General features: G+C 36.2%; 1 protein-coding gene across 5 annotated transcripts; it reads right to left on the reverse strand.

Annotated features, from left to right (window-relative positions):
- Window positions 1-3547: 3547 nt before the first annotated feature.
- mterf2 (mitochondrial transcription termination factor 2) lies at window positions 3548-13496 on the reverse strand. Of its 5 annotated transcripts, XM_087292086.1 has the most exons (4): window positions 8894-9169; window positions 8725-8757; window positions 8396-8635; window positions 3548-8079 (listed from the first exon to the last, which is right to left on the reverse strand). In XM_087292086.1, exon 4 carries the CDS (start codon window positions 8012-8014, stop codon window positions 6884-6886), a length of 1131 nt encoding a protein of 376 aa, XP_087148212.1. In that variant the 5' UTR covers window positions 8015-8079; window positions 8396-8635; window positions 8725-8757; window positions 8894-9169; the 3' UTR covers window positions 3548-6883.
- Between the last annotated feature and the right edge of the window lie 2801 nt (window positions 13497-16297).

The following is a 16297-nucleotide window of genomic DNA, read 5'->3' on the forward strand; positions in this document are numbered from 1 at the left end:
TGAGCAATACTGTATGTCTATTGGATAAATGTGTGAGCAAATGTGTGGTACACATTGTGACAGCGAGTGGCTTTCCCCACTAGATGGAGGCAGTAGCTTGGATGAAGACTGGCTGTGATGCTGAAATCGGCCTGTAGGGGTGTTCATGATGGATTTACTGCATTGGGCTTACTAATCACGAGTTTGGTCCAAATGCGCTGTTTGAAACATTGTGAATTTATGCTTGGCGCTATCTTACAGCATCAAAGCAAAAGCAAAGGGCAGACATTGTTTTGCTAATCGATTGCATACAGTCATGTTTAAAAGTTCTGATTTTGTAAAACGAGTTCACACTATAATACAGCATTTACTCTATATAAAAGATTTAAAAGTGACAGTACTACAGAATTTATATTAATAATAAATATAAAAAATACAATACATGCTAAATAAATTCTGTTCTTATGAGAAAACATTGATCACGATAAGAATAAAACATTTTTTTACTTTACTTTTGAACAGATAAATGCAAAATATGTTAGCAATCACAAATTATACCCCCAATCACTATTATTATTATAAATAACAAAAAAGAGATATTAATGTAGGCATTTGATCCTTTTTCAAATAGGATATATTAGTTATTATATTGCCTTTTATATTATATTTATATTAGTTATTTGGGTCACACTTTAATTTTTAACATGTACATGCCAACTAATTCTCATTAGATTATAAGTAAACTGTTAGGTTGGGGTTAGGGTTGGTGTAAGTTGACATGTTCTTGCAAAGTTTCTTATAGTCATTTACATGTGTGTTGAAGGAGCAGTATTAACAGATATTAAGCAGACAGTCTGCTAATACTCAAATGGACCATCAAAATAAAATGTTACCGTTATTTGTTACTGCAAACATCTTACTGTTTATCTATCTATCTATCTATCTATCTATCTATCTATCTATCAAGGATCATATATGAGTACAACCCTCACAAATCTCTTTTAAATGAATATTTTCTGTATCACACGTTACAATATTATTACATATGCATTAATCAATACTGAAGACAAATCTGGAGCTAATCTAACAAAATAACAGTCCAAAAATAGCCCAAATTTTTATGTTAGGGGAATATATATATATATATATATATATATATATATATATATATATATATATATATATATATACACACATATACTCATATACTCACTGGCCACTTTATTGGTTACACCTCTTCAAGTGCTTGTTAACGCAAATTTCTCATCAGCCTATCACATGGCAGCAACTCAATGCATTTAGGCATGTGGACATGATCTAGACGATCTGCTGCAGTTTAAACCGAGCATCAGAATGGGGAAGAAATGTTATTTAAGTGACGTGGCATGGTTGTTGTTGCCAGACAGGCTGGTCTGAGTATTTCAGAAATTGTTGATCTACTGGGATTTTCAAGCCCAACCATCTCTAGGGTTTACAGAGAATGGTCTGAAAAAGAGAAATTATCTAGTGAGCGGCAGTTCTGTGAGCGCAAATGCCTTGTTGATGCCAGAGGTCAAAGAAGAATGGCCAGACTGGTTCCAGCTGATAGAAAGGCAACAGTAACTCAAATAAACACTCGTTGCTACCGAGATTCAGAAGAGCGTCTCTGAATGCACAACATGTAACATGTCCAACTTTGAGGCGGATGGGCTATAGTAGCAGAAGACCACACCGGGAGCCACTCTTGTCAGCCAAGAACAGGAAACCGAGGCTACAATTCACACAGGCTCTCCAAAATTGGTCAATAGATCAGAAAAACCTTGCCAGGTCTGATGAGTCTCCATTTCTGCTGCGACTTTCAGATGGTAGGGTAAGGATTTGGCATGAACACCATGAAAGCATGGATCCATCCTGCCTTGTATCTATGTTTCAGGTTGGTGGTGGTTGTTTAGTGGTGTGGGGGATTTATTCTTGGTACACTTTGGGCTCATTAGTATCAATTGAGCGTCGTGTCAACACCACAGCCTACCTGAGTATTGTTGCTGACCATGTCTATCCCTTTCTGACCACAGTGTATCCATCTTCTGATGGCTACTTTCAGCAGGATAACGCACCATGTCATAAAGCGCAAATCATCTCAGACTGGTTTCTTGAACATGACAATGAGTTCACTGTACTCAAATAGCCTCCACAATGACCAGATCTCAATCCAAAAGGATGTGGTAAAACAGGAGATTCGCATCATCTGCAAAAAGAAAAATCTGCAGCAACTGCATGATGCTTTCATGTCAATATGGACCAAAATCTATGAGGAATATTTCCAGTACCTTGTTGAAACTATGCCATGAAGAATTAAGGCAGTTCTGAGGGCAAAAGTGGGTCCAATCCGGTACTGGTAAGTGTACCTAATAAAGTGGCCGGTGAGTGTATGTACAGTATAATTTGAGCTAAAATAAGATTCTTGAACATTAAATAAGGAATTTTATTATATTATATGGCACACACAGGATACAATGTCATATTACCTCATTATTACATCACTATATTCATTTTTATGAACTCGTGTGTCTGTTTAATGCAAAATGTCCACACTGCTATCAATAAAAACCCTCTCATGACTGCATACTGTACATCTTATAAGTGCTTCCACAGCTGTGATGAGCAGATCTGAGAGCAGATTTCACAGTGGACAGCAGCGCTTCATCTCACACAAGGAATATTTACCACCCTCATATGCCAGCATGCAAAGTCCATGGCAGGAAATTAGAGACGTTAATTGCACGTGTCGTCTATTTTCATAATTTCCCTGAGTTATGCCTCATAAAATCAATGTGTAACATTTTCTAATAATACCCACTGTCACATTGCGAATGGAAAAGAGCTATTTATATCCTCGCTTATTAACCTCCTATGCGTTGGGGTATAACTCAAAGTGCCATCTGCGGGATAAAGCAGCCATCCGGCCAGTGGACAGAAAATGGAGAACAAAAGAGAGAGCGGGAATTTAGAGATGTGGAGAAATCAGAACGGCAATAAATATTAATGAAACCTGGACAAAAAGGTAATGCATAAATTAAACGATCAACTCTAATCAAGTTCAGAAACATCATTGTTTTGATTCCACATGCAGAGCAGCTTTAGTTTCCATTAAAGAAATCATAAAGTCCACCACCGCGTAAACAGTACATGCCACGAGGCAATATGTAATATAGAACTTCATTATAGATAGCAGTAAAGCTTTAGTCTAATCATTAGAAAGCACAAAATTATCTTGAAACCATGCCCAGAGGCCAAAATATTGGGAAATGCTTGCAAATTAGATTCTGACGGCAACAAGCGGGCAACCGTTCATTGATCTGAATATTTATCTGCATAATGCATACCTCCCGGAGTTGTGTGATATTGTTCATTATTAGAAACTTTGATGAGAAATATTAAAGGTTATATAAACTGATGACTCACAATACAACTAATGACTCACAATGGCACAAATATATTTGGAGTTAAAGAAATGTAACTTTCAAACATCATATTTTCAACACAGTGCGTTTTTGTTTTGTTTTTTTTGCAAGAAAGACCTTCCGCAACATGAACAAAACAGGCAATCATTTATTGTTTTCAGCAGATTAATAATACAGTAAATAAGAAAACTCCTGTTAATATTCAACTTACAGAAGCCTATCTCACACTTCTGACTTTATTTCAAATAATTTACATCTTCCGGTGCTGATTTTTTTAAATGTAAAATAAAAACGTCAAATTTACCAGTGGAATAAAATAAAATCTGAACACCTTTTTAAATTAACATCACTTTTTGCTCTTAACTGTGAGATGCATTCCTTTCTTAATGTTAAAGTGAGATTTGTTTTTTGTGCAAAATTGTGGAATCTAAACTGCCTTTGGCCTTATTCTCACTTTCTCGAAACAGATATCATATTACAGATTAAATTTCTTGTAATTCTGGCATTTGTCTTTCATGTGTGAGCTACAAACTCTAATTGCAAGAAACAAAGTATTGTGTCATAAACACAACTGTGATTTTCTTTCTTACAATTCTGTTACATTTCACAAACTTAGTTTTGTTCTCAACTGAGATTCTGTGGCAGAATTGCAAGATCTAAATGTGGGGAGAAAATAGTGTTTCAATTTCACTGAATTTTGGAAATGTTGTGATATTTTAGCTAGAACTGGGTTTATTAATTGTGTGTTAAATTTTTTATATCAATAAAAAAAACATTTTATGTTTAGTTGAAGTAAGAATTATTATTTTTTCCCAATTTCTGTTTAACAGAAAGCAGATTTTTTTCAACACATTTCTAAACATAATAGTTGTAATAACTCATTTCTAATAACTGATTTATTTTATCTTTGCCATGAGGACAGTAAATAATATTTGAATAGATATTTTTTAAGACACTTCTGTACAGGTTTTAAAGGCTTAACTATGTTTATTAGGTTAACTACGTAGGTTAGGGTTATTAGGCAAGTTATTCTATAATGATGGTTTGTTCTGTAGACTATTGAAAAAAAATATAACTTAAAGGGGCTAATAATTTTGACCCTAAAATGGCGTTTAAAAAATGCTTTTATTCTAGCCAAAATAAAACAATTAAGACTTTTTCCAAAAGAAAAAATATTTTCAGACATACTGTGAAAATTTCCTTGCTCTGTAAAACATCTTTGGGAAATATTTAAAAAAGAAAAAATAAATAAAAATTAAGGGGGGCTAATAATTCTGACTTCAAAAAACTTCCAAAAAAGCTTTTGACAATACTGTTATAGTTTTATGTAAACAAAAACCCCCACAAAATTGTTTAAATTGTAAAATGATGAGCATGTACACTTTGCCCTTAGTACTTAAAAACCAAAATTACGATTATGTACAACTGGACCATACAGTTGAAGTCAATTATTAGCCCCACTTTGATTTTTTTTTCTTTTTTAAATATTTCCTAAATGATGTTTAACAGAGCAAAGAAATTTTCACAGTATCTCTGATAATATTTTTTCTTCTGGAGAAAGTCTTATTTGTTTCATTTCGGCTAGAATAAAGGCAGTTTTTAATTTTTTAAACACTATTTTAGAGACAAAATTATTAGCCCCTTTAAGCTATATTTTCTTTTGAAGAAATTAGAGAAAAAAATAAACAAGCAGTCTAATAATTCAGGGGGGCTAATAATTCTGACTTCAACTGTATGTGCACAGTTGCACAGTGCACTTAAAAATGACCTTATCTGCTCGTTTCAAATACTTATTTAAAAATAGTTGAAATAACACAATTCCTAATTTTGGGGACAATTTAATTGTTTTATAATCAATCCACTTGTAAAAATTATTAAGTTAACTTAATCGATTTGTGTTGGGACAACATGAAGAAATTGTGTGGAACCCAGCACTTTTTACAGTGTTTCGTTACAAAATTAAACGAACCTCAACTGGACAAGATGAATGGATTATTTTGACAACGTTACTAAGTAACGTAGTAAAGGAAGGCTCAATCCCAATAGGGTACAGTATATGCCGAGCTAGTGTTGTTCCCATACTGATAAACTTCCGGTGACCAACTATTGTGAGGGTTTTTTTTTTTTGCATTTTATACAGTTTCTATCACAGCATCGATGTTGTAATGTCATTAAAATACAATCAGTTAAATAGACTTTGGCATTCATTTAGTTGCTCAAGCGTAACACAAGACAAAAAGCCATTTACTCACACGCGCCCGTCAGAATCGACAAGCTAGCGCAGATGCTCCATTGAATATACTAGGGTAAAATGAATGCTTATATTATAAATACATGGCGGGGAAAAATGTAATTTAATGCGGTGATTCTTGTACAATCTGAGACCCACTTTATACTGGATATCACTCAGCCAGTGGAGATCACTGATTTTTGCAATTGCAATTCACCTGAAGCGCTTAACCCAGGTTACTGGCCAATTAAAAGTCCTATTCGCATACTTCGGCATAAACCCCATTCTACCACTTAGCCCTTCCCCTTACCCCTCGTTTTGCGCGTTCACGTGAAGGGGTAGGGGTGTCCCAATTCTCTTTATCTTGAAGGCATAGGGCTAAGGGGAAGGGGTAGATAGCCCTTCGAAAAAGAGATTTTTCAGGACCACACTCGAAAACAAGGGGTAAGAAAATTTCCCAGAATACACCATCTACAACGGCAGCATAGCTGCACTAAAAAGTAAGGAGATGCACAAATTAGTATTTTTTTGTCATTATTACAAATTTTTACAACAAACAATCATGTTTTAATATATTCATAGCCGTGCTCGTGTTTTATCGTCATGCTTTAAAAAAATAAAATAAAAATAAAAAAACGCTAAATTTCACTATAATCTCTTTTAATAACTATTGTAGCACACACATTCTGACACTCGAATACCCTGTCAGAAAAGTCTAGTGGCTGGGAATGACCTTTTTACAGTCTTTTTGTGCGTGTACATAATGAATATGGCCACAGTGTGAATGCACAGTGCAGTTACGAGCTTATTGCCACATTAGATCGTAATGATAACATTATATATGCCTTCAGTAATTTCCTGAAGATAAATACCAAATAGTAAAGCAGCTGGATAAACTAAAGCAGTCGCGATCGTCTGATCTCATATGAAGCAAGAGCTCACGATGATGACGCGTGCAGGTACTGTCCCATTTCTTAAGGGTAAAATTTGAAGCCCTTCCCCTTCACACTCTGTTTGAAGGGCCATGGGGAAGATGTACAAAAATAGAATTGGATTCGAGCAGAAATCTACTCTGAGAAAATAAAATCGTGTTATCTAAAAATTGCACAATGTAGAACTGCAAAAGATAAACTCAGAATTGTGGTATTAACTTGGTTCAATCAAAATTTTTTCGACATAAACTTGAAACTGCAATAAATAATGTCAGAATTAACTCAAAAACAGACTTCCATGCTTAATCTTCAGTTCGAAGGGGAGCTACTGGATTAAAAATTGGCCTTTCTCGCCTAAGACGCAGCTTCCCGTAGCTCATCTCAAAGTCCTTCTTGGTGCCATTGAGCACGTCCAGGCTCCCTGAACATACATCATAGCCATAAGAGCGCAGTTTCAGAATGCGAAACTGGACTATCTGCGTTGTCAGCTCCAGCACTGTAGGAGTCTCCGTGATCTGCTCCACACTCACTCCAGCGCTGAGAAGCCCTTTGAAGCGATCAGCTAATATAGGCACGGAGTAGTATAACAAGGCTGGACACTGAAGAACAATCCGCCTAAGCTCATCTTCAGTGCATCTGAACATCTCCTGAGAGTAGCTGAGCGTAAGCCTCATGCTTTCAGGATTTAGCTCAGTAACAAATCCCCGCAGTTTGGAAAGCAGATGGAGAAGTTCACCGCTTGTGAAGCCTCTGTTATGTAGGAACGTCAAGTTATCACACAAGGCATCCGAGGGCTTTAGAAGCACATAGGGATTTTGAGTGAGGAGCTTCTGCAACCAGACCTTCAAATTGTCCTCGTTTCCACCCAAGTCCAAAAAGGTCTTCTGAAGAGTCTGGATCATCTCCTGGTTCTGCTTCATGGGTCGGCTGAAGCTCTGAGGAGCGCTGGCCATGAGTTTGCTGATAATGCGCTTGTTGAGATGCAGAGTCTGGAAATACTCAATGTTGGCTTTCTGGTTATCGTGATTTGAGGAAGAGGTGAAAAACGAGGCTGGGAATTTTTCGACGATTCCCACTAGATCTTTATTGTTGGCGCACACTGACATCCAGAGCTGCTTCTGCAACTCCATTTGCTCGGGTTTGCAGAGAATGGCTTCAGGATGGAGCTCCAAAACACGGGCGATTACAGTCTCGTTTGCTCCAATGTCCCTCAGTAGTGTGACAGTTTCATTTACATAAACAGGTTTCTGTCGCAAAACCCAACCTTTCAGCTTTCGGACTTTACTGATGTCTACGGACAAGTCGTACAAGGCGTCTATGACCAACGGGTTTTCTTCTTGAGTAACTGAGGAGCACGTCCTTTGAAGAAGTAGAGGTGTTACTTGAGCCCGTTGGCAGTACAGACAGATTGATGTCGTGACTAATCGCAGCATGTTTGCACAACCTACAGGTATATGGGTAGGGCTGTTGGGAAATTCTGTGCATTGCGTGCATGTGCCTGAAACAACAGGAAAAACACATGTACATCAAAAATTTGAAATACACATCAATTCCTATGCTATTTTAATGGAACACTTTGTCATTCTCACGCAAGGCTAATATGATGTGCAAACATTTGAGTGAACTGTAATACATTGTAATAAATATCTTAATTAAGTTTCTGTATTTTGTTTATTCATGGGTTTGAATTGCATTATGGGACCTTGATCTCTGCTCTGTCGAATTCTGATGTTGAAAATTCAACTCTACAGTTTACCAAAGTGACTTTTATTGACATTTTAGAAGTTTGAAATAATATAGAGGCATACACTCACCGGCCACTTTATTAGGTACACCTTACTGGTACTGGTTGGACCCCCTTTTGCCTTCAGAACTGCCTTAATCTTTCGTGGCATATGTTCAACAAGGTACTGGAAGTATTCTTCAGAGATTTTGGTCCATATTGACATGATAGCATCACATAGTTGCTGCAGATTTGTTAGCTGCACATCTGTGATGCGAATCTCCTGTTCCACCACATCCCGCAGGTGCTCTATTGGATTGAGTTCTGGTGACTGTGGAGGTCATTTGAGTACAGTGAACTCATTGTCATGTTCAAGAAACCAGTCTCAGATGATTCACGTTTCATGACATGGCACGTTACCCTGCTGGAAGTAGTCATCAGAAGATGGGTACACTGTGGTCAGAAAGGGATGGACATGGTCAGCAACAATACTCATGTAGGCTGTGGCGTTGACACAATGCTCATTTGGTACTAATGGTCCCAAAGTGTGCCAAGAAAATATCCCCTACACCATTACACCACCACCAACCTGATCTGTTGATACAAGGCAGGATGGATCCATGCTTTCATGGTGTTGATGCCAAATCCTGACCCTACTGTATGTGGCAGCAGAAATCAAAATTTATCAGACCAGGCAACGTTTTTCCAATCTTCTATTGTCCAATTTTGGAGAGCCTGTGTGAATTGTGGCCTCAGTTTCCTGTTCTTAGCTGACAGGAGTGGCACCTCGTGTGGTCTTCTGCTGCTGTAGCCCATCTGCCTCAAGGTTGGAGTGTTGTGCATTCAGAGATTCTCTTTTGCATATCTCAGTTGAAAAAAAAAGTGGTTATTTGAGTTACTGTAGCCTAGCCTTTTTATCAGCTCAAACCAGTCTGGCCATTCTCCTCTGACCTCTGGCATCAACAAGGCTCACTGGATATTTTCTCTTTTTCGAACCATTCTCTGTAAACCCTAGAGATGGTTGTGCATGGAAATCCCAGTAAATCAGCAGTTTCTGAAATACGCAGACCAGCCCGTCTGGCATCAACAACCATGCCACGTTCAAAGTCACTTAAATCACCTTTCTTCCTCATTCTAGTGCTAGGTTTGAACTGCAGCAGATCGTGTTGACCATGTCTACATGCATAAACCTAATAAAGTGGCCGGTGAGTGTATGTTGGTAAAATAACAAAAAATGTACAGGCAGTTTATTGCAAGGTTTTTGTACCATAATATACAACAAGAACCCATGCAATATATAACTTTAAACTTTTAAAATGTTAATAAAAGTAACTTTTTCTAACTTTTTAAGGTTTAAATGTAAAGAAAATTTTTCATTTAAAATATGAATTACAAAATACAAAGAAAAATGCTAATTTATAAATATTTTTTACAGTGCAAAATTAGTATTTATAGACACTAAATGTCTGCCCACAGGATTAAGAAAGATCTACTAGTCTAGACAGTTGATTTCTGCCAAATGTCAGATGTTATTTCACACCAACACTTCTAAACTAATTTCCTAACCAGATATTAGCTTTGGAGAAAACTGGGAAGTCACGCAACAACACTTATGTACCCAAACAGAAAATGAAAAGGTGCAGTTAGACTGTTTCTTTATAATGAGATCATGACATATTTTTTCTTGAGATTGAAAAGAAAAACAATAGATGCCTTAAGGGCTCAGAACGTCCCGATAGTTCTCGAATGACATTTGAGAGATGACACGATTAACCCTCGTGTTCCGTTTTGGGTCTTTCAGGCATGAAAGACAATAAAATATTTTTAAAATGTTTTTTGTTTTTTTATCCAGAACTTTTAAAAAGATCTTATTTTAGAGCTATTACTGTAATCACAACACCATGATACCATGAAACTGTGATATTTTTATCCAAGGTTATCATAACATCAGAATCCTATATCGTACCGGCCCATGCCTACTCATCTTGTACTGAGGGGTCCACGTGTTTGTTCAGCAAATCGTTGCTTTATTATTTAACAAAACAAATGCATTTGTTGTCATTTTTTTGTTTTTAGGATAGTACAATATTTACCATATACACAACTATTTAAAATCCTTTAGATAACAAAATCTTGAGAAAAATCACCTTTAATTTAAAGTTCTTCATTCTTAAACGCTTAACGTGAAAAAAGCTTAACGTGGCTTAATGTACCTAAACATCAACTAAAGGATCCCAAATTTCTGTCAAACTAATTTAAAAAGAACTACTTTAACTACTTTAAAAAGAACGAGTCCCAATTCCATAGATAGATAGATTGAAAAACATCACGCTAAGCGTTTTCTCCCCCATTGAAGTCTATTATAAAGAAAAGGCATAACGTGGCTTAATGTACCTTAACAAGAAGCCGTGAAAATCAAATTTTATCAAATATTACATGTGATTAGCACAAACTACTAGCAAAATGAGACCCGTTTCCACAGCTAAATTGAACAGTATTGTGTTAAGTGTTTTCCCCTACTGTGTGTTGTTGTGGAGATGTCAATGGCATTTACAAGCACATTCTTTTGACAGCAAGGGTTAACCTATCAAAAATAAAAAGTGGTTTTATGACCAGCCTTTTTAACATTTGGTTTATTTAGTTGTAGTAGAGTAACATTAAGAAAATGCTTAACATGATATTGTTCACTTTATCTATGGAATTAGGGCGCGTTCTTTTGATAATAGTCAGTGTTAATCACAAGCAAAGTTTGACAGAAATTTGTGTTTTCTGGCCGGTGTTAAGGTATGTTCAGCCACGTTAAGTTTCCTTATAATGGACTTCTATGGCGAGAATGCTTAAAGTGATATTGTTCGTTTGATACACTAAATTACAAGCTTGTTCTTTTAACAGCAGAAAGTGTTTATGAGCATATTTTGGTGTGCCCCACTTGTTGAGGTACGTTAAGCCATGTTAAGCTTTTTCCTCCTATAATGGACTAAAAACGCATAAGATGAAAATTGGGCTGCACAATTAATCGAAAATTCGTTTTCGATTTTGGCTTCAACGACTATGAAAAAACCTTAATCGAGATAACAAGTTTGATGCATCATATACCGCCCCCTTTCTATTTGTACACATTTGTTGCTCTGCAAAGCTCAGTTTCACATAAACATTACTAAAAGCATGTATCGTAATGTAACTTACAGCACGGGATGTGCGTCATTCATTGATGTACATTCGAATCAATCGTGTTTTTAAAAGCATGAGATCGCATGCTGAAAGAGATCGCATGCTGTTGTGTGTATGCGCTCAGCCTCAGAGACGAGCAGAGCACACACATCTAAAGTCATCTTAAAGTTAGACTCTAATGGTCAAATAGCTGTCAAAACGTGGTGTTTCGTGATTATTCATATTAACCCTCATTTGTGTAATAAGCAAACGAGTTTGGAATTAAAAGGCGAGAAAGAGAAACTATTAATCAGAACGGTACTGCTCTTAAATTGACAGCGCGCAATATTCCTTGCTGCCGACTGTTTTTATCATTAAACAAACAACAAAAGGACAAAATCCCTCAATGCTAACGTTTTTTTACAGTGAAGATGCTTAAAGCACAGTTTGTTTCATATTTTCATTCTATTGTATTTATTAACTATATTTGCCCTCCTGAATTGTTAGCAACCCTTTCCCCCCCAATTTCTGTTTAATAGAAAGAAAAAAATTATTTTAACACATTTCTATACATAATAGTTTTAATTACTAATTTCTAATAACTGATTTCTTTCATCTTTGCCATGATGACAGTAAATAATATTTACTAGATATTTTTCAAAATACAAGCATTTAGATTAAAGTGTGATTCAAAGGCCTGATTAGTGTAATTTGGCAAGTCATTGTATAACAGTGGTTTCTTCTACAGACAATTAAAAATATATATTGCTTAAGGGGGGCTAATAATATTGACCTTAAAATAGGTTTCAAAATATTTAAACCTGCTTTTATTCCAATATTAAAACAAATAAGACTTTCTCCAGAAGAAATATTATGGAAAATACTGTGAAAATTCCTTGCTCTGTTAAACATCATTTGGAAAATATTTATTACAAAAAAAAATTTCACAGAAGGGCAAATAATTTTGACTTCAACTGATAATCGTTTTGAATAATTGTGATAACAATTATGACCAAAATAATCGTGATTATGATTTTTCCTATAATCGAACAGCCCAAAATTTTCATTCACTAAAATTACAGCTCATTCTTTTTACATCAGAAAGTTTGTCATGAGTAAAATTAGATAAAAATGTGATTTTCCACGCTTGTTGTAAAGGTACATTAAGGTAGGTTAAGCTTTTTTCTAATGATAGACTTCAATGGGAAGAAAACGCTTAGCGTGATGTTTTTCACTCTATATGTGAAATTGGGACTCATACTTTAAGTAGCTGGGTTAATTACAAGTAAAGTTTGACAGAATTTGGGTTTCTCTGGTTAATGTGTAGGTACATTAAGTCATGTTAAACTTTTTTCACGTTAAGCATTTTAGAACGTCTCTCCAAATTAAATGATTGGCAGTGGGTATTACTAATACAAAAATTTAAGAAAGGTTTCAGCAGTAAATAAAAACAAAATAGTTTTAATAAATTTCTTGTTTGGAAAAGCTAAAACGACCATTTGGCTAACAAGAAAGAATAAAGCAATGCTAAGTGGAGGCACTGATCCCTTACAAATGTTTAAAGCTCTGGTTAAAAGTAGTTTAATGATGTAGTATAAGTATTATAATTTTTTTTTTTTTCTTTGTGGGGATTTGAAAACATGTCAACCCAGTGAAGAAGGAGGGTTTAATATTATGTTTTAAAGAGGAGAGAGTGATTTTTATCTGGATCGTGTAATGTTATGAATGTATAATTGTTTTTCTAATTAAAAGAACTTCGAAGGTCTGTCTCTCTCTCTCACACATACTGTACACACTTCTAACAATGTTAATGTACAGTAACGTTATGTCAACCTGAAGAGACCCCATAAGGGGAGTTGGTTCTTTTTCAAAACAGAAGACGTGACATCGCTATAAGTAACAGCACGTTTCGAGCAGCTGCTTGCATTTATTAGTCGGTAATAATATCATAACTGACACATATTAATAAGACAAACTGACCAATACCTGTCCTCTGCAGTTACAGCGGTCACATAACACGAGACTGTAGACATAACAGCAACACCTTCTTGTTCTTGTGATGACAGCCATGCAGTCCGAGCAAAACAGCGCCACTCTCCGTACAGGATGAAACTTTTCAGATTTACAGATTTTGAGAAGGAAATAATGCTGCAGGAAATAAGATATGACCACTCGCTTACTTAAAACCGTAAAACTGGCTTTAATACAATATGAACATGTATGAATGGCATCCAAAATATTCCAAGCAAAGAGCTAACATTCTGCTGGCTATTTTTGACTGAAACTACATGGGGACTTAAACCACATGAAAACAAATGAAGTACCTTAAAACGGCTGTGGTTTCTATAATGAGCACAGAGAGCAATTAGTTTGAAGGGCAGTGGATAGTGAGTCACAGTTGGAGTTTAATCACAATGCTGGATCATTCCTGCCTCCTCAAACTGTTCGCTCATTCCACCCTCGAGGACTTCACAATCTGGAGACTCACACAGAGATCTGCCTTCACAGATCAGCCCCCAATGACTACATGTATGAGCTACCTGTACAAGACACAGCTTAAAACAGCCATTGTTCTTTGTTTGAAAACTAAAAACTTTTTTATTTTAAATAAAGGGTGTTGAATGAAATATGCCTTGTACATGCTATACACATTTCAAAATGTATCAAAAATGATGTATATAATCTGCTATATATGACATATAGCCTATATATCCGAGGTAATCTGCAACGTTTTTTAACTTTGCAAAGTTGTAGCTGCTTTACTGGGCCTACTACGCTACTGTATTTCAATACTGCTAATTTTGGTGGTACTTGGAGAGACAGTTTTTTTCTGAGGTGGTACTTGATGAAAAAAATTTGAGAACCACTGTTCTAGACATCTCTGAAACTTTTTGGGGGGGAATACTGGTTACATTAATTCATATTTCTCCGGCTTTGTTCAGGCCCGGATTGGCTAAACAGGAGAACCGAGAGAATTCCCGAGGGACAGGTCCGTTTTTTGGCCACGAGGGCCGGTGTCCCTAACTGCTTGCACTCTCAGCAGTCACACTTTTTTCATTTATTTATTGATTTGACTATAGCCTTACTCTTTTTATTCCTTGTTTCGCCACAGCTCCGCTCTTTTCATTTATTTTCACACAGCCTGTGAGCAAAATGCAGCCTGCAGGTTAATGATGATGTATCATCTGACCCCAAATAGCAGCCCCTTAGTGAATATAAGAATTAAAATAATTAATATTAATGAATATTACACTTGCTCAATGAAAATCAGATGTTACACTACATTAATAAATCTCACGAAACAGTAGTCAGCACATTGCGTTACGACGCCGCCGACCCGAGTTCAAACCTGGCCTGAGAAATTAAATTTTTTTCAATTTTATTGTTACGACATGTAATTCTGTTTGGGTTACTTATGTAGGTGTAGCCTACATGTTTTATTTAAATTTTATAAGCGACCACTGTTACCAAGGACTGGATATCTATAAAGGATTTAGCACAGAATTTATATTCAGGTATTGCATTGAGGTGGGCCAGTCTAAGGCTTGAAACTCCAGGGCTGAAAAGGAGTCCCACTCCGGCCCTGGCTTTGTTACTGATTTATCAGGGGTTGCCACAGACAAATTTAAATGATAGGATGATATTAATAGAACGAGGGGCGACACGATGGCTCAGCCCTGTCGCCTCACAGCAAGAAGGTCGCTGGTTCGAGTCCTGGCTGGGTCAGTTTGCATTTCAGTGTGGAGTTTGCATGTTCTCCCCATGTATGTGAGGGTTTTTTTCCGGGTGCTCTGGTTTCCCCCACAGTCCAAAGACATGCGCTATAGGTGAATTAAGTAAACTATATTGGCCGTATATGTATGCATGTAAGAGTGTGTGGGTGTTTCCCAGTCTTAGGTTACAACTGGAAGGGCATCCGCTGTGTAAAACATATGCTGGATAAGCGACCCCTGAAAAATAAAGGGACAAAGCCGAAGGAAAATGAATAAACGAATAAATGAATGAAGTCTTCTAGACATCTCTGAAACTATTTTGGGGGAATACTGGTTACATTTATTTATTTCTTCGGCTTTGTTACTGATTTATCAGGGGTCGCCACAGACAAATTTAACTGATAGGTAAAATAGAATTTGTGTTATTGTGTATATTTTGCATATTAATAATAATGATGTAAAACTATTATGGGCAAAACAGCCTGCCTTTATATATTTGTTTTCAATACACTTTTGAACATAATAATTACTAGTAAAGTATTAATAACTCATTTCTTTTGCCTTTACCATGATGATGGCAGTACATAATATTTTACTTGTTATTTTGCAAGAAACTAGTATTCAGCTTAAAGGGTATTAATCAGCTATTTTACCAATTTTTCAACATTTAAGATAAGTCTTTTGTGTCTCCAGAATGTGTCTGTAAAGTTTTAGCTCAAAACACCCATCAGATTATTCATTATACCTTTCAGAATATTGGATTTTCTGCTCTGAACACAATGTAGCTGTTTTTGTGGCCCGTGCCTTTAATGCTAGATCTCCCCGCTCACTGCATCAGATAAACAGCACAGTGACAGACATGAAGGAAGCGGATCTCACGTAACTTTTGTGAGAAAAACTACAGTAAGAACTTTCCCAATGACCATTTGATGTATTTGTTGTGGAGTTAATTCAAGCCTTTCTGCAACGATGAGTCATTGTTATAATGAATGTTGTTATAAAGTTTGCACACACACAGCTCGCGCACTTAGCTTTGCACTGTTTTTGCATGGTAAGTGGGACAGGATACAAATTCAACCTGATTTAACATTCACAAACTGGGATTGAAGCCTCTTCTTTTTTATTTGTAC

This window comes from Danio rerio, chromosome 18, assembly GCF_052040795.2.
Source record: "Danio rerio strain M-AB ecotype USA chromosome 18, GRCz13ab, whole genome shotgun sequence".
Taxonomy (NCBI): Eukaryota; Metazoa; Chordata; class Actinopteri; order Cypriniformes; family Danionidae; genus Danio; species Danio rerio.